The sequence below is a fragment of the Kwoniella mangroviensis genome (genome assembly GCF_000507465.2).
Source record: "Kwoniella mangroviensis CBS 8507 chromosome 1 map unlocalized Ctg01, whole genome shotgun sequence".
Classification (NCBI taxonomy): Eukaryota; Fungi; Basidiomycota; class Tremellomycetes; order Tremellales; family Cryptococcaceae; genus Kwoniella; species Kwoniella mangrovensis.
The window spans coordinates 12026942-12048411 of NW_027062533.1; the positions used below are offsets into that span (position 1 = coordinate 12026942).

At 44.6% G+C, this 21470-nt stretch overlaps 7 protein-coding genes across 7 annotated transcripts; 3 read left to right on the forward strand and 4 right to left on the reverse strand.

Annotated features, from left to right (window-relative positions):
* Positions 1-106: 106 nt before the first annotated feature.
* Positions 107-4940, reverse strand: I203_104553 (uncharacterized protein; the record flags this gene model as incomplete). Its single annotated transcript, XM_019143858.1, has 14 exons — positions 107-490; positions 554-754; positions 813-912; positions 974-1263; positions 1346-1484; positions 1544-1665; positions 1746-2484; positions 2549-2745; positions 2801-3081; positions 3132-3408; positions 3463-3899; positions 3953-4037; positions 4088-4264; positions 4323-4940. The coding sequence occupies 14 exons, from the start codon at positions 4938-4940 to the stop codon at positions 107-109; spliced, it is 4047 nt and encodes a 1348-aa protein (XP_019006907.1).
* A 444-nt stretch (positions 4941-5384) lies between these two features.
* I203_104554 (uncharacterized protein) lies at positions 5385-9086 on the forward strand (the record flags this gene model as incomplete). The annotated part of the gene is made up of 22 exons (XM_065517562.1): positions 5385-5492; positions 5548-5561; positions 5617-5709; positions 5764-6025; positions 6097-6188; positions 6239-6353; positions 6406-6542; positions 6598-6679; positions 6737-6795; positions 6849-6948; positions 7003-7152; positions 7214-7458; positions 7512-7730; positions 7788-7924; positions 7982-8020; positions 8070-8187; positions 8241-8321; positions 8380-8515; positions 8573-8620; positions 8677-8757; positions 8821-8988; positions 9060-9086. The coding sequence occupies 22 exons, from the start codon at positions 5385-5387 to the stop codon at positions 9084-9086; spliced, it is 2511 nt and encodes an 836-aa protein (XP_065374380.1).
* A 778-nt stretch (positions 9087-9864) lies between these two features.
* Positions 9865-13126, reverse strand: I203_104555 (uncharacterized protein; the record flags this gene model as incomplete). The annotated part of the gene is made up of 9 exons (XM_019143856.1): positions 9865-10230; positions 10287-10716; positions 10806-10857; positions 10957-11031; positions 11136-11742; positions 11795-12233; positions 12286-12586; positions 12645-12919; positions 12984-13126. 9 exons carry the CDS (start codon positions 13124-13126, stop codon positions 9865-9867), a joined length of 2688 nt encoding a protein of 895 aa, XP_019006905.1.
* A 1543-nt stretch (positions 13127-14669) lies between these two features.
* On the reverse strand, positions 14670-15908 carry I203_104556 (uncharacterized protein; the record flags this gene model as incomplete). The annotated part of the gene is made up of 6 exons (XM_019143855.1): positions 14670-14765; positions 14860-15122; positions 15200-15341; positions 15423-15545; positions 15701-15813; positions 15893-15908. The coding sequence occupies 6 exons, from the start codon at positions 15906-15908 to the stop codon at positions 14670-14672; spliced, it is 753 nt and encodes a 250-aa protein (XP_019006904.1).
* Positions 15909-16361: 453 nt separating this feature from the next.
* I203_104557 (uncharacterized protein) lies at positions 16362-17698 on the forward strand (the record flags this gene model as incomplete). The annotated part of the gene is made up of 6 exons (XM_019143854.1): positions 16362-16507; positions 16564-16645; positions 16749-16908; positions 16981-17090; positions 17182-17282; positions 17350-17698. 6 exons carry the CDS (start codon positions 16362-16364, stop codon positions 17696-17698), a joined length of 948 nt encoding a protein of 315 aa, XP_019006903.1.
* A 405-nt stretch (positions 17699-18103) lies between these two features.
* I203_104558 (uncharacterized protein) lies at positions 18104-18562 on the forward strand (the record flags this gene model as incomplete). The annotated part of the gene is made up of 2 exons (XM_019143853.1): positions 18104-18192; positions 18433-18562. 2 exons carry the CDS (start codon positions 18104-18106, stop codon positions 18560-18562), a joined length of 219 nt encoding a protein of 72 aa, XP_019006902.1.
* A 477-nt stretch (positions 18563-19039) lies between these two features.
* Positions 19040-20898, reverse strand: I203_104559 (uncharacterized protein; the record flags this gene model as incomplete). The annotated part of the gene is made up of 8 exons (XM_019143852.1): positions 19040-19528; positions 19606-19728; positions 19794-19953; positions 20016-20221; positions 20293-20436; positions 20519-20636; positions 20705-20791; positions 20888-20898. 8 exons carry the CDS (start codon positions 20896-20898, stop codon positions 19040-19042), a joined length of 1338 nt encoding a protein of 445 aa, XP_019006901.1.
* Between the last annotated feature and the right edge of the window lie 572 nt (positions 20899-21470).

Genomic DNA, 21470 nt, shown 5'->3' on the forward strand with positions numbered 1-21470 from the left:
ACGCTACAAAGGCCATAGTCGTACAACAATGTCACAGTCACATCAGAAAATCTCATTCCATTCCCTATCACATATCGGCATCGTCGTTAGCTAATGGTCATCCTGTTCATGTCAAAAGTCGACTCACCAAGATCTCTGTACCAAAAGCACCTTTAATTAATACATCACTATTCGCTCTAATCACTTTCTTTCCATTTTTACTCTGTTTCCTCGTGCGCGTCGCAGTGTCCTCCTCATCCTCTTTGACTTCATCCTTCACTTGGAGATCTCCCCTTATATGGCCCGTGGATATGTGATCTCTCATCTCATGTGAACTATCATCTCCTCTGTCCAACCTCTTGATCCAATTCTTAGATTTCATCAATTCCAAAAAATCGTTCAATAATGTATCTTGAGATAGGGTTTTAGCAGATCCGAAAATGATTAATTTCTTTTTAGCTCGAGTGAAAGATACGTTGATCCTTCTCCAATCTTTTAGCAAATCACCAATCTATATTGACCAAAACGTACTACCATCAGCTCAAACATCAGTTTCCGACGTGCAGACACTCACATTACCACCTTCATTCGATCTGACGAGCGAAATCAATATACAATCTTTATCTCTGCCTTGACTCTTATCTGCCGTCAAGATCTCCACACGGGGCAAAGAAGACTTGACCAGTGAAGAGAGTAACTTGATCTGTTGTCTGTAGGGAGTAATGATCGCTAAGTCTTCTTGATGTAATCCCGACTCAGTCAAAGCGGTGGCAAGCTGAAATCGAGATGAATTGATTGAGCTTATATATCGTGAGATTGACGATCTAACTCACCTGCTGGACCAACTTCGCTTCGACCTCATTTTGCACCAGATCACCTACTCTGGAGTCAGGTGCAGGTAATCCATCGGTATCGACGAATATACACTTGGCACTACATTTCAACAGTCAACGGCGTCAGATTTTGTCTCATTCTGATTGACGAATCAACTCACTCCTCTTCTAACAAGTCTTGAATCCAACAATCTCCATGATCGACATCTTCTTCGCATTTGAACACCTCCCGACACTCCTTTCGACCTTTTAGCACTAATCCCCTATGTGCCACTTGTTCGTTCCCACATTTCAATTTCCCTTCATACACCAGTCGATTGGACAGTAACATGATATCCTCGTTCATTCGATACTGCATACTGAGATCGGTAACTGATTGGGGGTGCGCCGAGGAAAGAAGTTTGAACAGCGATACGTCAAGTCCACCTCGTCTCGCTTCAGGATGACGGACCTGTCAGATCGTCCGTCAATCAATCATAAGCCACCACTTTCACAATTCCAGATGTCGTGTTGTATCGTGGAAATGGACTCACGATAGGAGGTAATTGGAAGTGATCTCCGACCAACACAAATCTATCTGCCATCCTCAGCGGTCCTATACAAGTAGGTAAAGTGATTTGCGAAGCTTCGTCTACAATACAATAATCGAATCTTCTCTTGAAGAACAACGGACTACGTATAGGTTGATCAGCTCTTGCTCCTCATATGGAAAATATCGCAGCTGGACTTACTGATCAATTGCTAAACAAGTAGCAGCGACTACAGGAGGATTCATCAATCTTTTTTCTAATTGTTCCATACTCGTAGATTGCTCCATCGCTTCAAGCGTAAAGTGCTGTACATCCGGATGGACCTAGAGCAAGAATGATCAGAAGCTGTTGATAACCTTCCTTCCAATATATCCAGTCGCATCGCAGGTAAATTGACTCTCACCTTATCAATATTACCCAATCGCAAGATACCGAATTCCGTATTTAACAGTTTCATCAATATCGTATCAACCGCCGAATGAGTAAAACTAGTTAACAAGACTGATTTCCCTTCATTCACAAGGAGCTTGATGATTTCAGCTATGGTGGTGGTCTTACCCGTACCGGGCATACCAAGTATCAAGGCGTAATCTCTAGCACTCATCACTTTCCTCATGGCATTTCGTTGATCTTCATTCAGATGAGCTGGGATTTGGTTGTCATGAGGTATCCAAGAAGATTCAAATTCGGGTTTAGCGAGGTCAACGATCAACCTTCTTCTGGCTCCATCTCCATCCTTGGCGTAGAATAGCGATGCGAGGTTGTTCCGCATCCTCATCATCCCACTTGCCATCTCATCTTTATCTATTCGAAATACGACTTTTCCCTCTCCCTCCGATAAGGCGTGAGATCGACCGGTACGTTTGAGTAAGGCTTCGACATCGATCACGTACGTTACGCCGATAGTGATACTTTTGGCTGTCAAATCCAGTACAAATCCTCTTGAGAGACAAAGTAAATCAGGTTCAATAGACAGCGATACCGGATCACCTTTAGCAATATGGCCGGAAAGCAGGGATGTGTTCGTGGCCTGGGTGCCCGCGTGAGGTGCACGTATGAAGGTGTATGCGTGTCGATGGATTTTGGCTAGCGATTTGCCCAGGTCATTGGAATATGATAAGATGATCATGTCGCCAAAGCATCTGTCAAGCCCGATTTCAAGTCAGCTAATCCTGCTATACTCGCGCTAGTAATCTCTCGGCTTACCTTCCCGTCTTTTCCCTTTGCTTAGCAGTCAACGTCCACAGCTGACTCCTGTGCCTACCGATATCCTGCTCTTCGACAGTCAAGAGTGTATCCCACTTTTTGTAGAATTCAGCATCTTTCTGAGTCATATGACCGGTCTTCTCCTCATATAAATCCGCAATGGGATCTTGAGGATGAGGTTGAACATCATCGATTGCCTGAAAACCTAGTGAGCTATCTGTAGTACTCTTAAACGGGATATGTATAGCTTACCTTCCTGTACAGCATGCAGCTGTCTACGGCATAACATGATCGACACTCTTTCGTATGATCGATGGTAGGCGGTAAGAAAGCTTCTTCCACATCTTCTATTGGCTTCACCATATCATCTGAAGACGACGTAGGAGGTTTAGGTACACGACGTTTCTTCGATAACCAGTCTGCTAATTCGTTCCTTGCTATTATCAACGCTCGAATTTCGTTCTGCTTGGCTTCCACACGTAAGATCGAATCCAGCTGGGAGTAATACAGCAAGCCAGCAGGAACGGGTACACCTGAAATTTGTACATTAGCTTGTGTTGAGATGATGCTTATCTATACCCACCATATCTATCTTCCATCAGCAACGTGTACAGCATAGTCTGCGCTCTATGAGCCATCACTCCAACAGATCGTCCAGTCTTGATCTCCAGTGGTGAGACAAACTCTTCTGCTTCCTGTGATTTTGAGGGATCACGTATGATCTTGGCTTGAACTGAAGCATCCACCTTTCCTTTCAATCCCCATTTTGGCGACCATATATCTTCTTCCACCTCATGTAAACCACTTATAGCTAAAAAGCTCGGGTTGTCACCCGGAGAAGTATGTAGTTCGCCTTTTGTCTAGACATGGAGTCAGTCATACGTTCGTTATAACATCGATAGTTGAAAACTTACCCCTGGCTGCTCACCCACCCACTTATCACCAAATACCTCGAACCCTCTACCTGCCCTCATGCCAATCTCCTCTCTTACATCCATCATTCCTATACCTGTACTCCATATCTCCAATCTCCTCTCCTCCTTCTTCAGCTCGCTATCTATCCTTTTGAACGTACTATCTGCGTCGAACGATTGCTCGAGCAGAGCTCCTTGTAAGAGACTATGTAGTAGATTACCATAGAGGACGGCTTTTGATGGTGGACCAGGCGTTTTGATGAGAGATTGTAAGATGGGTTTACGAGGACAAGGCATTGCGTTGGCGATGGAAGTCATAGTAAGCATGAGATCTGGATGGTGAATGAGGAATGTCAAGGGGTCCTTGAGAGTCAAGACGATGGGACCAACGACATTCTGGTCGCAGAGGGTAGGAGATATGATGTTGACGATATCGTCTGAAGCAGATGTCAGCTTGAGGTTGAATAGTGAGCTGATGATAGATACCTACTTTTCTTGATGTGCAAGTTTGACCACTGATCCTTCAGGTGGACTATTCGTTTGATCTCGTTTTCCGTCGACGTGACGATTAGTGTCTAAGAGATACGTCAGTGATTTTCTCCTGTGCTTCGATCATGACACTCACTTTTCCATATGATGTACCTCCTCCCTCATCAGCCTCAATGATATCTAGAGATGGAATGATTCCGTTTGTAAACCTCAAGCCCGTGGAAACGGTGTTGACGATACAACGGGTCCATGGTGTCGATGTGTACCCGGGTGGTGGAGGGGGACGAGGGGGATTGGAAATAGGGTAACGGGTCTGCAGCCGGTCGTGAGACTGGTGAGCACAATATAATGTGACCGGCGATAACACTCACTTTAGCTTCAGGTAAACCCAGTAGTTCCTCCTCAAAAGCAGTCAGGTCATTCAAATCAAAATCAAAATCATACAGATCTTCATCAGCTAATTCAGGTTTGACTTGAATGTCTTCCTTGAATACAGGTTCATCTTGCGCTATCCCAATTTCGATTTCCTGTTTGACTGACGCTTCAACTTGTGGCTTTGCTTGAGATATTGCCTTTTCCTTCTTGATCTTGGCGGGCGACTTGGTCCAAGTAGGAGCGAAAGCATTTCCTGCTTTTTCTTTTATCGGTGACCGCTGGGCCTTCTTCTTTCGGGGTGACACATTGATTTTCTTGATGGGCGATAGAGGTTCGATCTTCACCTCAACATGTTTTCTTTTTGGTTGACTTTGAACAGGCGAAGCTTGGGATGATTTGTTTGATTTTGGACGTATTGGTGATGAGCCAATTGCATCAAACATTGACGCGTCCAGCCCAGCCATCAGGTCATCCATCAAAGCTTTCTCATCTTGCGTTGTATCGTTCTTCCGCTGTGGATCCGATTTTGAGGATGATAGACGCTGCCGTTTGGACCAGGAGTGGTTTTCGTCTGTGCGCGAGTGCGATTTGGGGCGGAGAGGTGTGGATGTCATTGTGGAAAAGATCTATCGAGGAAAAATCAAGAATAGTATATAGCGGGCTATAGAAGCACTAAAGCATGATAACAATGAGTGTCTATGCAGAGGAGGAGGTCTGTGAATGGATTGAAGAAGGGAAAGAAGAAGAGTCAGAGATTGTGGTTTTGTACTCGTAATGTTCTCATCCACCTAACAGAAATCCAACGCGTCTCACACTCCTCACACCCAGAATCACATGACACGTGACACAGATCAAATTACGTAAAAGAACACCTCCACTGCAGCCAACCAGCCTGGCCCCGCACAGTCCTCCATGCCATCCTCGAGGGAAAACTGCAATAACAACGACAACAGTGATGACAGTGACAACGACAATACCAACAGCAACAATCGTCCCCTTCATAGCTTACTGTGCGACACTTGTTACGGGGTCCCTCAGAGACAGGAGCATTTGATACCATGTCACGAGCGGAACAAGCTGCCCTCGTGGCATACTTGAATACCTTCAAGCTGTCTAGACCAGTCACAGCTTTCAAGGACTTGTCTGATGGGAAGGCCTTGATGGAGGTGAGTTTATCCATTTTGCTTACTTCGGAAACAGCTAATCAGTTGTATCAAAAAGGTCATGGCATCTATGTGAGCTTGAATGAGTCGATTGGACAAAATCGGACAGCAGCTGACGCATCTCTAGTGATTCAACCCATTTCAAGAATGTCTCCAACCGCACGCCTGCTCCTACTGCCTCAGGATCGGCAGAGAATTGGGTATTGCGGATGAACACGCTGTGAGATACTGTCTGCCTGGCAATAGACAAGAAGTCAACTGACGAATTTCGTAGCAAGCGACTGTATCGACTCTTACTTTCCTTCCCCCTCCCTCCTCCACATGCAGCGAATCTATCACTCTCGAACCTGCCCGAGCCTCCCTTTCCCACTATCGCCAAAGCACCATCTACATCGGAAGGATTAAAAGGACTCGCTCAGATATGCAGGATTTGCCTTGCTGTGGGCGTATGGGCACCGGGGAACGAACAGGTCATAGCGAAGATACAAGGATTGAGGGAGAGTCATATGGCTGAGTTGATGAAGAGTATCGAAGAGGTGAGTCATATCCGTCCGGCGGTTCGTTCTCTGGTCATATTTCTTCTATTAGAAAGCTGACCATCACACAGGTCATGGCTACGTTGCCTCAAGAGGAAGGGGCAGACGACGAAATCTATTCCCCGTTCGGTACTTCACCTATCAAGCAGTCAACGGACTTCTCGTGAGCTGATTTCATGAGATGACTGTGAATAAAAAGCTGACAAGTTGCAGACCGCCGCCATCGGGTATACGTCAAGAACGCGATAAGCTTCTACAGGATAATGACGAACTGCGAGCTAGATGCGAGAAGATGCTGGAACAGGTCGAAGGATTGACCTCGAATTTGGTCAGCCGATGTCTCCGCTATTTTAGTGCTCAGCTGACTCACAGCCATATAGGACGAGGTCAAAGGAGAACGAGACGATGCGTTGGAACAACTGGCAGCTGCTCGAGCGGATCCTTCAGCTCAAGGGACAGGATTGAGAACTAGTCAGACGGCTGCTACTGCTGAGCTAGACAGATTACGGACAGATCTGTAGGTTCTGCTTATCATGTATGAGATCTAGCGTAATTACTGACATTAATTGCAGAGGTAAAGCAGAAGATAGTTTGGCACATACTGAGAGTGCACTTGAGAAACAAACGAATCTGGTGTCAGAGTTGACGAAGACAGTAAGGTGGTTCATGATCTGACTTACACGATGACATCGAGTAATTGATAATGAGCAGGTGGAGGAACTGAAAGAACAAGCTGCAGAAGCTGTCAAACTCCGAGACCAAGTGGACGAGTGAGTAGCCGTACAATGTACGTAACATATCACGCTTAGGCTTCTCTCATAAGGTATAAACACGCTGCCGAACGATTGAAGAAGTCCGAGAATGTAATCGAAAAATACAAAAAGAAGCTCGAAGAATCTGCTGGCCTAAGAAAAGATTTGAGGGTGAGCTGTCCTCTTTTAGTGGCACTTCACGGTTTCAGCTGATCTATTTAACAGAATCTGGAGGAGGAGAATGCGCAGCTAGTGAACACCAATGCATCTCTCGAAGCGGATCTCAAGAAAGCAGGATCGTCTAAAGGACTCGTAGATAGCTACAAATCTCAAATAGGAGCGCTAGAAAAGAAGTCGACTGAGCAAGCTACTCAGGTGAGCTGCGGCTTTGATCGTGCGGAATATGATGTATACAAGCTGAATATTGCATGCACAGATCTCCGAATTGAATCATCAGCTTGAAGTGACTCGTGCAGAATTCGACGACATATCGAGGAAATATGAGAGGGATCAATCACAACTTGAAGCTCAGCAAGAACGTCTCAAAGAAATTGAGCTGGGTGCACCTGGCTTGAAAAGGCAGGGGTCCAGAATATCCGTGATGGGCAGCAAGACTACGCTGGATGATGAGCTTGGCGTGGTCGATGAGGACGGCGATGGAAAAGTGGATACCAAGACAGAGTAAGTATCGTGTTGAACCATAGTCGAATTCCGCTTATATTCAGATTGGATAGCTTGAGACTCAAGATACGCTCGCTCCAACGGGAACTTGCTGATCTCAGGTCTGGCTCGGGGGCGGGAGATACTGGTAAACTGGCCACCCTTGAGACTCTCTTAGCGGACGCGAACAAGTCGAAGGATAAATATCAATCTGATTACCTCCAGGAACATCGATCGTTGTTGCGATTGCAAGCTACGATGGAACGTATAAGAGCAGGACATGGAGGTGATCAGTGAGTCAGCTCATGCCTGTAACACGTCGATGGTCAATCATAGCTCAACTTCTGTAGTTCTCAAACTGCTTCTGCCTTACGGGAACGACTCAACGAGGTACTGGAAGAGAGGGATGCGCTATTAAAGGAGAAAGAGGCTTCAGAAGTGGCACGAGAAGTGGTTGACAAGGAATTGGCGATAGCCAAGACCGATTGTAAGCTCAATTGCGACTTCTTAAGGTGTCGAAGTGAAAGCTGACCACGTTATTGAGTGGGACTAGTCGACAAAGATCAAAAAGCGATCTTAACATGTGAGGTTTTTAGTACATGGAGGTAGGACATAGCTGACACCCACTATAGCACTTCGAGAAACGGTCAAAGAAGATACTGTCAAACTTGAGAATGAGATTGGCGTACTAAAAGAACAAGTACAGGCTCTCAGGGAAAAGGATCACCAGCATCTGGAGGACATTAAGAGGTAGGTTAATTGAGTTCAATCATGGGTGTAACCTGACATGTGTGTATCCCAAGGCTGTTGCTCGAGAAGGTCGATCTTCAATCTGCTGGTATCGAGAACAAAGAAAGGGAGTTGGAGAAGGAGAAAGAATTTGGGTAAGTACAAATCGATAATCTAACAATGGGTTGGGCTTCAGCTGACACGAGTTCTTAGTGACTTACGAGCATCTCTTGCTTCGAAAGGGCTACCGCAAGAGATCCAGCAACAGCTTTTATCGTTACTCTCGCAAAATTCGGATTTATCGTCTCAAGTGAAGAGTTTGGATGACAAGTTGCAGAAAGCCAAGATGGTGGGTTGCTTACGCAGTCCATGTACGTGGGATGAAATAGCTGAGAGAGATTTGCAGTTTATAAAGCAGCAAGATAAGATGTTTAGAGAAGATCATGCGAATATGGTGAGCTTTCCCTCGACCTGGTTCCCGTGACCTATGGCTGATGAATATCTGTCTAGGAATCCGGCAATTTCGCCGAAGCGTCCAAATCGTACCAACTCCAGATATCTACGTTGAAAGAGGATTTGCTGAAAGCGAGGGTATGTCAACTTCCATCCCTGAGATTATAGAATTTAGCTGATCGCCCTATATACCTTGTTTAGCAAAACACCGCTGCACTGGAGAACAGATATAAATTAGAACAAAAGTTGATGCTCTCTGCGTGGCATGATCTTGGACAACGAACGATCAGGGATCACCTCAACTCAGCTGGACAGAGAAGGGTGCAGAAACCTGTGGCTAGTAGTTGGTTGGGAAGGCAGAGGAGAATGGTGAGTCAAGTGCTATCTTCTAGCTGGTTGATCAGTGGATACTGATGATGATGATGTCATGTGGTTATTAGCAAGATGAAGCTTCTTTTGCTAGATGATATCGGCTCGGAACTACTACTAGGACCAATGCTAATGACTATGCATGACCATGATGACACAAGATGTTCCCCGCGCGATCATAAAAGATGGAATTTTTGCTAATTCATAAAACGATCTTTACCCTACAAATTCTCATATGGGAATTCGACGTATCTACAACGATAGCCTCTCGATTAATCGAGGTCGCGTCAGCTAATACCATTGGAAATACATCAGCTTTTTCATAGAATACCATGCCGTCAGCTGAATGGTCCAACTCACCAAAAGATAAAAGGGTTAATAATGATATCAATAGCTTCAACTTGGTGTCAATGCTTGAAGTCGATAATTTGGCTGTCGTTACATCATCGAGTTCGAGCGCCATAACCTCCTGAATCACGTCGTGGCATCAATGTAGTCCGTCTTGACCATATTGAGTATGAACTTCTTTTGAAAGGAGGTTGGTTAGGAATTGGCGAACGAATAAAAAGGGAATATCCACAATTTTCGACTGTAGCTCTAAAGCGATCCAGAGCAGACGTTGTTACGGTTAGTAAAGTTACTCACGTACTGTAAAGCCCAACCATTTGCCACGCTCGTTGGATGAATCAGCTGGCTACTTCTAAACTGCTAACTGCTCATGCTACTCAACTCGAGATTGCTGTGTTCAGATTCATTTATATACATATTCAAGAAACCATATTATGGAGTAGATTAAAAAGAGTTTAAAATATATACAAAGGGACCATTCATACTTCTTCATCTCTAATCAAACAGAATCAGACCAGACAACACAATCTACTGTCGTCGAGCAGCATCTACAGCAGAGGTATTTTGAACACCGGCACCTTGTTTAGCAGCTGGGTGAGATTGACCAGTGACAGCAGGGTGGGCAGAGTCGAAGAGATCGAAAGCGTTGGATCTCCATTCTTTACCGCTAGCAGCCAAGTCGGAAGTGTGGAACATCCTCTTAGCAGCGGATTTCTCGGATGAGTGGGTGAGATCGGGGTTGAGTTGAGAGTCTCGGTCAGTGACGATCTTGAAGGTACCGGTCTTAGCGTCGGCTTCTCTAGCCTTCTCCTCGGCGGTGGTCTTCTTTCGGGCGTAGAGATCCTTAAGAGCTTGAGTTCGGGTAGTCTCGTCAGATCGTTTGGCTTCGTCAACCTGTACAATGGACATCAATATGTATTTCAAACTGTGCTGGAGACAGTGAAACTTACTCTGTTTCGGACTTCAACGAGTTGATCATCGAGGTGACCGAGAGCAGTTCGCATGGCTGTCTGGACTGCAGCAGTGATGGCCTTCTTGATGAGACCAGTAGCGATACCTTTAACAAATTTGTAAAGGAGATCGTGTTTACTGTCCCGGATACTGAATTTGAGAGTATCAATCTCAACGTTGACGTGGTTGACCTTGAACACTGAGTCTCGTCTGTTCTCTACTGATTCCAATTCAACATCGATACCGATACCCTTACCAGCGATAACAACATCTGCGATACCGTGATCGGAAAGCTTAGGCCAACCAGATTTTCTTCGGAAAGCGAAGTTAACGTCTCGAATGTCGGCTTGGATCTGACTGAGCGAGAGTCTGAATCGGTGGTGGTGCAAGTCTGGGATCTGCTTGTTGATTTGGGGGTATGGGGAGAATCTAACCAACATTGTCAATATGATTGTTTGAAGAAGTTTGAAAAACAATATGATTGTTTGAAGAAGTTTGAAAAGAAGACGATAACTTACCTAAAACTGTTTTGAGCTTCGATAAACACGATGTTTGGGAAGAGATTAGGTCCTATTCGGTGTGAAGGAAGGAAACATTGTTCAGTACAAGCTGGAAGGTAAATGTGGCGGCTTGCACAAAGCGACCCGAACTGGCGATGTTGAAACTCACCTGAGAGGACAAGGTTCTCAATAACCAAATCAATGTTGCTGTCGGAGTATTCAGCTCTTGGAATAGGAACGTAACCTGACATGAGACGCGGAATTCTTGTTAGCGAACGATGCACACGATGATGAAGAAGTAACAAGCGCAACCGGGCAACGACGTGTGTTCCAAAAATAGTGACTTACCAACTTGTCTGATGAACGTAGGGAGAACAACGTTTCTAACATCGTTCCATAGCTTAGGTTTAAAGGTAAATTCACCCTCGGAATTGAATAAGAGGTCCTTGGCGAATCTCTTGATATCATCACCGAATCTCCTGTTAAGGGGATCATCGTTGAAAGCAGTGAACCAAGTTTGGATCTCATCGAAGAGTCTCTCTTGGTGGCCCTTGTACTTATCGGTGAAGAATGTTTTCCCGTCTTCTCGAAGTTGGGCGGCTTCCTTGTCAGATTCATCCTCGAGGATGTATCCAGGCTCGAGGAGAACTCGGTGGACGTAATCGTTGAGTCTGGTGAAGTATCCTCGGAGGTGCTCGTCGTTTTGAGCATCGGTGTAGATCTGGTCGAGGGCATCGGTGATACCGTCCATTGATCGACCGTTGGCGAATCTTTCCAAAAGAGTTCGGAATTTGAGGGTAGAATCACCGATCGAGGGATCATCGGCGACGGCTTGAGCAGATCCAACTCCCTTGTTGGCAACGTGTTTGGCGTGGCCGTGGTAGTTTTCGAGAGTGTCGAGGAGCCATGAGATGGCTTCTTGGTAATCCTTGTGCTCTTGGCATTCGACGACAACCTGATAAAATACATCAGCAACGGTTCATTATGCCAGCAACGACTGAACTCACCTTCTTCAATCGGTAGATGTATTGATCTCTTCGTTCTTCAGGAAGTTGTTCCTTGAAGAATTGCTTGGTGTCTTGGATAGCATCGGCAGCTCTGGCTCGGTGTTCCTCAGGAATTCGGTCTCTGAGTTGTTGAGCCTTGTTTCGGGCAGTGCCCTCAGCTTGAGCGCGATCGGCATCGGTGTCTCGGTTGACGTTACCACCTTGGACGTCGACGTCGTTGGGGGTCTTCTCGTTGGCTCGACCAAGGACTTGGTCTTTTTGCTCTGACAAAGAAGCGTTGGGATCTCGAGCGGCATTGAGATCAGAGGCATGTTCTTTAGCTTGAGATTTAGCGTCGCCTTTGGCTTCTTCCTTTCGGGCTTGAGCCTCGTTCTTAGCTTGTTGAGCTTGGTCGTACACTTGACCAGCTGGTCGAGCATTACCGTCGGTATCGACAACCCTATAAGAGATGTTAGCTAGAATCACGTTGGAGAAAACGATATTTTACTCACTTAGCATCTCGAGGATCATCCTTAGGGTTGTATCTTACTTGAGATCCATCTGGACCCTTGACTTGGAGTTCGGGAGTATCGTTAGGACCAAGTCGCTTGCCATCAGCACCGATCCATTCCTTGGATGGGGCTTCTTGGTCAACAGAATCGAGTTGTTCTTGGTTGGGTCGAGCTTTATCGGCAACCTTGGCAGCTCCTGTAGCGAAGATGTCTCTTCCGATGATACCGAAATCATTCAAGAGCTTTCGAGCTTCAGAGTTGGTGAGGAAGAGGGTGATGAGGACTCGGAGGTGGGCAGCGGCTAAGCAAGTATTTATCAGTTAGATCCAGGTTTATAGACCAAGTGAACTCAAATTCACCTTGGTTGGCATCGGCCTTGGCATCTTCCTTTGATACAGGTACAACACCACTTTGCTTAGCTCTGGATGGATCACCAGAGTAAGAAGCCCAAACCGCATTTTGGAAGAGCTCATCGGCGTTCTTCTCAGCTACGATCGCTCGAGCGGTCTCAATGATATCTCTGAAATCTTCAATGAGTTCTCGTCCTTCAGGAGAGAGTTTCTGAGTCTCTACTGGAGAGTGAGAGACGGCGTAGGAAAGAGCTTTGTCGATTTGGTGGTTATCAGGAAGTCGTCTGTATATGCAGAGTCAGGATGTATATCAAGATGCCTTCGTATCAAAGAGATGCGATGACTTACCCATCTCGGAAGGCTTCGACAACACCCCAAAGCTTCAACTTTCTTTGGATATCAGCTTCGAGCTCAGCCCCCGATGCGGCGGTGGTGACGCCCATCTTGGAGGGGTTGGCTGATATTTCTGACTTGGTAGGTGCTACACTCATGATTTATGCTAGCTGGTGGCGCAAACCCAGAGACATTCTCTTCGATCAGCTTTCAACTCATCTCCTTTCGATCGGAGTTTTAGAAAAACTACTCACGGATACAGTTAAGATAGGTAGTATTGAAAAATGGGAAACAATCGCTTGATATGCTCTAGATTATATGAACGTATGTTGAGCAAAGTATAAGATGTGAGGGAAAGAGAGACAAGTCTGAAAGTGGGTTGGGTTATATGTGGGAGGATGTGATGGCGTATAGGATGGAAAAAGGACATGGATCAGGTATTGTGACGTATGACATCATTGGACCAATAACCAACACAACAACTAGCACCCAGCTTACAACCATGGTCAACAAAGTTTAAACAACCAAGCGTCATAATTCGACTTTTAGACCCTTAGACTCTCGCTCTATGGTACACATCCCCCATGTCCTTTCTAGGTTGGGCAATTATCGTACAGAACATGCATTCGGACGATCCCATAACAAGCATCTGTGTACCAACGATTTGCGCACCAAGAACTATGACGTATGACGTATTCGATTCAGGGGTAATAGTCAATTCCAGTCAAGGCTCACTCTACTTGCTCTTTTTGATTTCCTCTTTGGTCCGCAGTAAGAGTACATCATATTTTGCATAAGCGACAGTTCAACCAAACCATTGTATACCGTATATGCCAAGGTATACATACATACACTAGCATCGCTGTATACCTAATTGACCTCGCCGTAGGTACTGAAAACCTACAGATCTGATGATGAGATCATTAAGATATCGTTCCAGCCACTTTTATCACTTTTTCGGAATCTTTACCCTGAACAAATCATGAACTGATCGATTGACACTAGGCCCCTGGTCATTTGGTCACGTCGATCATCTTTTGTTAGAAATCGCAATCAGTGCCGTCATCGACACATGTCTTTGGGTAACTTTGGATGTACTTGATGCACTCTTTTGATGGTTGCTGAAACGTTGATTGAGGCAGAGCCACCAGCAATTTTGATGCTTGGTAATTGCATGAATGTTTCATTAACAACTTCTATCACGATGTGACGTCTAGGGCCATCAGCATCTCGAGATGATACGATGACAAGTCAGACTATGACGCTCAATTCATAAGAGCAGGAAAGACCTGCGGGTGTGGACGCCTTCAAACCTCCGAATGCAAAGATTTAGCTCAGAAAACATCATAGACGAGCGGAATGTTTACCATACATTTTGGTCTATGCTGTTCTCAGTCTCCTTCAGCGAATGCATGATAAAACAACACAGATAACCACAAATAGTGATCCACGTCAATAAGCTCTACCGGGCTTCACCAACACATGCGGCATAACTCGTTTCCATATCATCTCAATACTGGAGCTGGGTATCCCAATGCATCTTGCAGACTCGCTCAGGCTCGAATATGATAGGCTCAATCTATAAATCACTCGTCACATGTACAGAATCTATATATGCAAAGTACACATGCCCAATCCCACCTGTCCAGTCCAACGCTCTTTTCTAGCTTCTAAATTACATGATATTTGTCGATCAGGCAATTACATGAAGTCGTCATCATCGAGAGCATCATCGTAAGATTCTGTGTCAATCTTAGCTCCGACTTTGGCAGCACCAAGTTTGGGTTTGGTAGAAGCCTAAGTTAGACGAACAATGTTAGCGAACTTCCCATTATTTCGACGATAACGGGAAAGCTGAGATATGGGGGTCGAGGGGTCGAGGGTCACTTACCTTCTTCTTTCCACTGGCCTTGTCTCTTTCCTCTTGTTGTTTAGTATTACCCAACACACTCAATGCAGACGATACCTTTCTAGTCTGTACGGCCGTCAACGCCTCACACATGTTCTTAGACAATTCCTCAACCAGAGTAGCGTAAAGTGGAGACGATTCGTGCTGTTTGATCAAAGCTGAGAAGATATCTTTAGATAACTCGGTGAAATCGTTCTTGGTGGTGGGTTTGGATTTGAGGATAGTCTGAAGGGTTTTAGCAGGGGCTGTGATGAGAAGAGGATCGTCAGTCACGCAACCTCTCCAAACGCTAAAGGTTACTTATGGTAAAATCGCAACTCACTCTCATCAAGGGATGAAGCACCCAGTAAATCAGCGGCGACAGCTAAATCGGCTTCTTGTTCTCTCTCCCTAGCAAGTCGACGTCTATCTTGTTCCGTCATTGTTTCTATAAGTTCATCTTCACCTGTATCACCTCGTTCTCTCTATAGCATGGGTAAGGGCATTTCAGCTGACAGTTGCCGATGCCGAGGAAAAGAGCCGCCCATGTAATAAGTCACACTTACAGCTTCGGCAGCTAATCTTTCCTTCTCAGCTAATTTCTGCTTCAGTGACATCTTCTTCTTGGCGGGAGCTATGGGTGCAGCGGCGGGTTTAGGCTTCTCGTCCTCCGAGACATCCCAGTCGTCCTGGCGAGAAATTCAGTGTCAGCTTGAAAAACTACTTTTCGGATCCTTTATCATAACTCGCATGACGATATGCGAATATTCACTGAGTTGAGTTGAGTTCATGCAGTACGCATGTATGGGGACGAAAAAGTTCCAACAGACAGCCAATCACTCACTTGTTCATCTTCCTCATCTTCACCTTGCCATTTCCCTCTAGCAGGGGCTTTTGGCGGAAGAGCAGCTGGAGCAGGGGTGGAAGAGCCAGAGTTGACAGGTTCGTCATCGATATCTGCGTAGTGTCAGTATCATTATCAGCATTTTCAGGGAAAATGGCCGGCCAATGCTGAGAGTTGAGGTTTTGAGCTCACCCCAATCGTCCGACATGATGTATTGTTCTAATTGCTTGTGTTGATTGATACAGTTATAGAGTGAGTTCGCTTTACAGACAGGCACTCCGATTCGAAATATCTCTGCTCAAATCAAAGATGCTGGTGGCGAGATGAATACCAGAAATAAGTGTATATGTGTATTCGATGTAGAAGGAGAATGGACAAAGAAACAAGTTGATCTTTTACTTTTTTAAAGTTTACCTTGACCTTGTTTTAGGTTGATTCGGACGAAAGATGGTAAAACACGTGGAAATCATTATCTACAAATTGATTCAGCAGCATTTTCCTCATTTTATCCCACAAAGTCGTCTAGAAGGCGAGATGCAAAATGGTCAGTATCCATGTAACATGCACATATAGCCTGGGACCAGGGAAGACTTTCTTGAGGACCGTATACCCAGAGCCTTCAGCTCAGAGACCCAAGACCAGGGCGCAGAGTCTTGATAAGATGGCGCACGCTCCTCATCCACTTGCTACCCTGGAGCAAATAATCAAGACACCTTCGTCTGAAGATGGGATTCCATCAGAAGTGGAGGCTGACCTTCGAGCCGCAGGATGTATGCTGATGCAGGAAGCAGGTGTGATGCTGAGTTTGTGAGTCTCTTCATCGCATAACATCTCATATGCAGGTGACTGACGGTGTTATGTAGACCTCAAAGTACGATGGCCACTGCTCAAGTCATCTTCCATCGATTTTACTATGTCTCATCATTATATTCCTTCGGTGTCAATGTGAGTTTTTCGAGCCGCACACAGTACGGTATCAATTCAGCCTCAGTAAAGATCCCTCTGCCAATATTACTGACTAAAATTTACATTGTACTTCACATTATAGGATATATCCATATCATCATTATTCTTATCTACGAAACTGTGCGAGACTCCTGTCCGACTACGAGATCTGATCAACACCTACCTATTCCTATTGGCGAGAATTCAATATCTCTTAAATCAACCCTCCAATCAACCCTTCAGACCCGCCCTGCCAAGCTCAAGTAACTCAACATGGCTGAGGCAAGGACAGAGTATTAAAGGAAAGGAGAAAGAACAAGATCCAATATGGAAAGATTTCAGATTCGACGTACCGTCATTCCACGATGAGATTTTCTGGGAATGGAAAGATGTAATCACAGCGAATGAAATGCAGATTCTCAAAAGGTTGGGATTCAATATGCAGGTGAGCATGAATCTATCCTACAATGAGCTTCCCATTACGCTGCACATTACATTTTTACATCTTGCTCATTATAATAATACCCTTGCCATAGGTCGATTTACCATATAATCATATGATTAATTATCTCAAGATCCTAGATTTGGTATTTGAAGATGAAGTAGCTCAGATGTGCTGGTCGATCCTAAACGATATGTAAGTCATACTCACCACTCAATTTCAACCGCCTATATCTGACATGAATTGTATGTTCTAATATCAGGTTGCTTACACCGATGTACGCAATCCACCCACCACATACCCTCGCTTGTGCATCTATACTACTCTCTACGAGATTACTTCGAATTCCCCTACCGGAAGGATGGTACATCCTCTTTGACGCGACATACGATGATACCTGGTCGTGTTGCGGTCACGTCATGAAGCTCTATAATGATTGGGGATTGGAATCACCTCGAGGATCTGTGACTCTTGGATTCACTATGAACAATGGAGATAAGGGTCAGAATGTTCAGGAGAATAAGTGGAGGAGAGCTTGGGTATTGGCGCAGAGTAGGAAAGCTGTTAGACGGTGGATAGATGAGAGAGATAAGGGTCAGAACAGCGTATAAGTAGACTCGCATCTGAACTTGTTGTAATATAGCCTCGCTGAGACGTATATATCTGGCTTGCTTATTGTATACATCATGTTGTATGAACCATTTGATCATCATATCATGCCTTAACTCAGATTCTACAGCTATTCCCTTGCCACCTCCATTACGCGTTTATGTGCGTGACAAGTCGGCTTCGGCTTGTTCCGCCCCTCCCTCCTTCCCTCTGTCTCCCGTTGATCACTGGTTACTCTACTCACCTTGATGTATCTTTGAGCCTCTTCCTTCTACCTATACCAGACAGCATCCATATCTGATACCTTAGTCAGGTCCAGCTCGACCTGTAGCATCTACATCCAAGAACCTTCATCGTACCACCTATCTTATCACTATCTGCCACCCACCATTGAATTCCACGACACCATGGTCTTGGGTAGATTGATACATTACGCCGTAGACGCTTTGGCGGTATCAACCATATTGGCTGGAGTTAAGAAGACGACAGGTTATGCGTGCGTATCGCTTCTCTGTCAGAACTAGATATATATCGCTGGTGTATTGTACTGATCTTTCCTTTACACTTTACATCATCTCTCTCCTGATATCTGCCCCTAATTCATCTACGTCCCTACCTCGTCTCATCTACCCCTTGCTGCTCCCCTCTCGTTGTCCGTTCGAACCTTTCCTCTCCTTGCCTTCATGGACCTCAAATACTTCTCATCTCGCCTACATCCATCACTCAACCCCCATAGCCCCGCAACCGACCAGATCCCCGACTCATCTATCAAATCCATCACCGACTCGTACCTCTCAGCAGGTGAGACAGTGTTCGGCATAATCGCAGGTCAAAGTGTCACCAGTCAATATTTCAAAAAGACGTAGGGTGGGCGTATACGGTGAGATTAAAGGTGGAGTTGGGTATAGATAGCGGTAGAGGTATGACCTGGAGCAGATCGAATCATGGAGGAAGAAGGAAGATTGGGCTAGTTTCACTCTGTATTCTCATGGTTCCTTGGATTTGGATATTATGGTAAGAAAGCGTCACGTATACATACATATGTACTGTATGATCTTCTCCCCTTACTGATCTCATTGCACTATGATCTTGGACAAATTGGCATTACTAACACGTATCATTAAATGTAAAAACTAATTCTTATATTCTGAAGCTCTTCTCATACGATACACACTTCACTTGCATATATCATATCCTCGACATTCAGACATTCAAAGGATCAATGGAACGTACACACGAATTTGTCAGACAATCCTACATAGCTGATCCATAGCTCAATAGATATCATACAAGACTAAATTGATCAACAAAATAGTCTACATCATCCTACTCTTCACACATATCTACTCCTCAACAACCGTATGACTAGTGACAAACACCTGAGTCGGACCTTTACTCTTCGGCTGACTGACTTCGAATGGAGACTTGAATTTAGATACTACGCTAGGCAAATTTGGGAATTCAGACAATCTTGCTCTTTTCGTTCGATCCGCAATTTCAGTAAATGGAGCTTCTTCCACTCCACTATGTCCACTTGATGTAGATGGTTTGGGGTTAAGTGACATTTCGATCTTTTCTGGGCCACCTACTCCTCTGCCATTCAGGCTTGGGAAGGGATTAGGATATCCACTTGTAATGGCATCAGGACCGACATTCAACCTTTCGCCCAGCTCATAGAATTGCTTGACAGAGTATCCATCGTTGTCCTTTGTATTAGCAGTGTTGACGTATCGAGCTGGCGGAGGTCGTTTGTATGGTGCCATAGGTAAAAAGGTTTGATCTTTTCCATGAGGAGGGAGTGATTCGGAAGTCATGTTTCGGGGTAGTAACACCTAGAATCGTCAAATGATTATCAAGTTAGAGCTGATCTTATAGCTGATAATGATGATTACAATTGCGAAGTACTTACAACGATGGATAGACAGGTAGCAGTGAACAATGCCAATTGACCAATCAAGTACAACAAATCGTGCCAAAATCCAGTTTTATTGATCGTTTTACCTTCCGTCAACCCATCGACCGATAATATCAACTAAACCAGTAAACACGTTAATTCGACGAGTATCTCGTTTGGCGGAGAGATGGAGAGGTACTTACGATCGCAACGCTATAAGCTACTCTGCAAAATGTTCTTATCTGATTCATCTCAGAGAAGAAACATAATCTTTCTAATACCTCATATCCTGCACCTTGTCTTTTGACCGTACGAAGGAAAGAGGGAAAGATGAAACATAATATTATAGATGCGAGGGCGAGGCTAACAACATGTACTCGGTCAGTCTTACATCTTTGTGTTGTTAGATGATGAACATGACTCACATCGTACTCATGACTGAACCAACGACGAATAAGTACACTCTCATCATATCCAGATTATCAGTTTCGATATGTACCGCTCCTACCAACAGGGCGAATGATGATACTGATAGACATATCCATAATTTGAAGAAACCAGATTTTAACCATGTGGATTTAGGACCACCAGGAGTTTTGATTGATTTAATCAAATATCCCCAATATAGGAACTGCAGTAAGGTTTTGGAACGGTCAGTATAATGGGAGATGAAGATGTAACGGATGAGTGGAATTAGTTCACCTCTTCAAGATGAATTGCTTGTAAGAAACCCCATCCCGCAGTCATAAAATATAAGGAGATTCGCCATAGATCTTGATGAAGACTGGTCCACAGCTGCCATGGTGCGACGATCGTCTGTTGAATCTGAGGTAGGTAGATATAGTACTAAAATTGAACAGGACAAATAGGCATCAGACCTCTCTGTCCTTTTGAATGTTCTGGAAAGAGGAAAAAAGTGCGAGCTCACCTCAGCATATAAGACATGCACGCATATCCAAGTATATACCATCAAGCACGCTATGGATCCAAGTAAGATATGACACATGACAGCTCGGAACCAATCTTCTTTCGAGTATAGTAAACATCTGGGGTACGATCTCATCAACTCAAGCACTAATATCAGTACGAGTATGGTTGGGAAACAACGACCCACCTCCATCGATCATAATGCCATGTATGCCAAACCATGAATATGAACCCTGTCATAGCTACCAGAGCAGAAAAGGACATCGCGGCGGGGCTAGAAAATTTCAGATAGCATTGATCAGTGATCAGTCAATTCGTGACATTCCGTGAATGAGATTAATTGTGTTGCATGGAATGAGATCGTACTTACGAAATAGGCATCTTGAGTTGGATGATATGAGATTATTCGGATGTACTGTAGGAAAATCAAAGGCTTAACCAGAGCCTTGTTTGATTTGAGCAAATATATATACTTCGATCAAGTTATCGAGTGATAGGAGACGATATACAGTCCAGAATAATTAAGGTAGTACGATAAATACAATAGTTAATTGATATGATGAATCATTCCAACCTCAATCCCAATCCCCATCTTTATCGGACAAAGGATCTATATATATACCATGCAAAATCCTTTCGAAAGGTGAGTACGAGTAGTATCGATATCGAGCAATAAGCGCTAAGTTGACATTATTGTTTTGTTAACTTATCCCGATTGATCCGTCTATACACCTACAGTACACATACACAGGGTCTAGATCATTAGCTAGTAAGGAAGGAAGAGGGTTCATCCCTTTGTATGTACGGTGAATACCCTTTGATATAGGTGCTTCACCAAGCTGTGCACGGCAGGTATACAATTTACTGGAGTCAGTTTTGTGTGATTGCGGACCCCTCAGCTATTTATTTTGTTCGGTTAGCTGCTTGTCAGCTATCGTTTCATATCTGTGTAC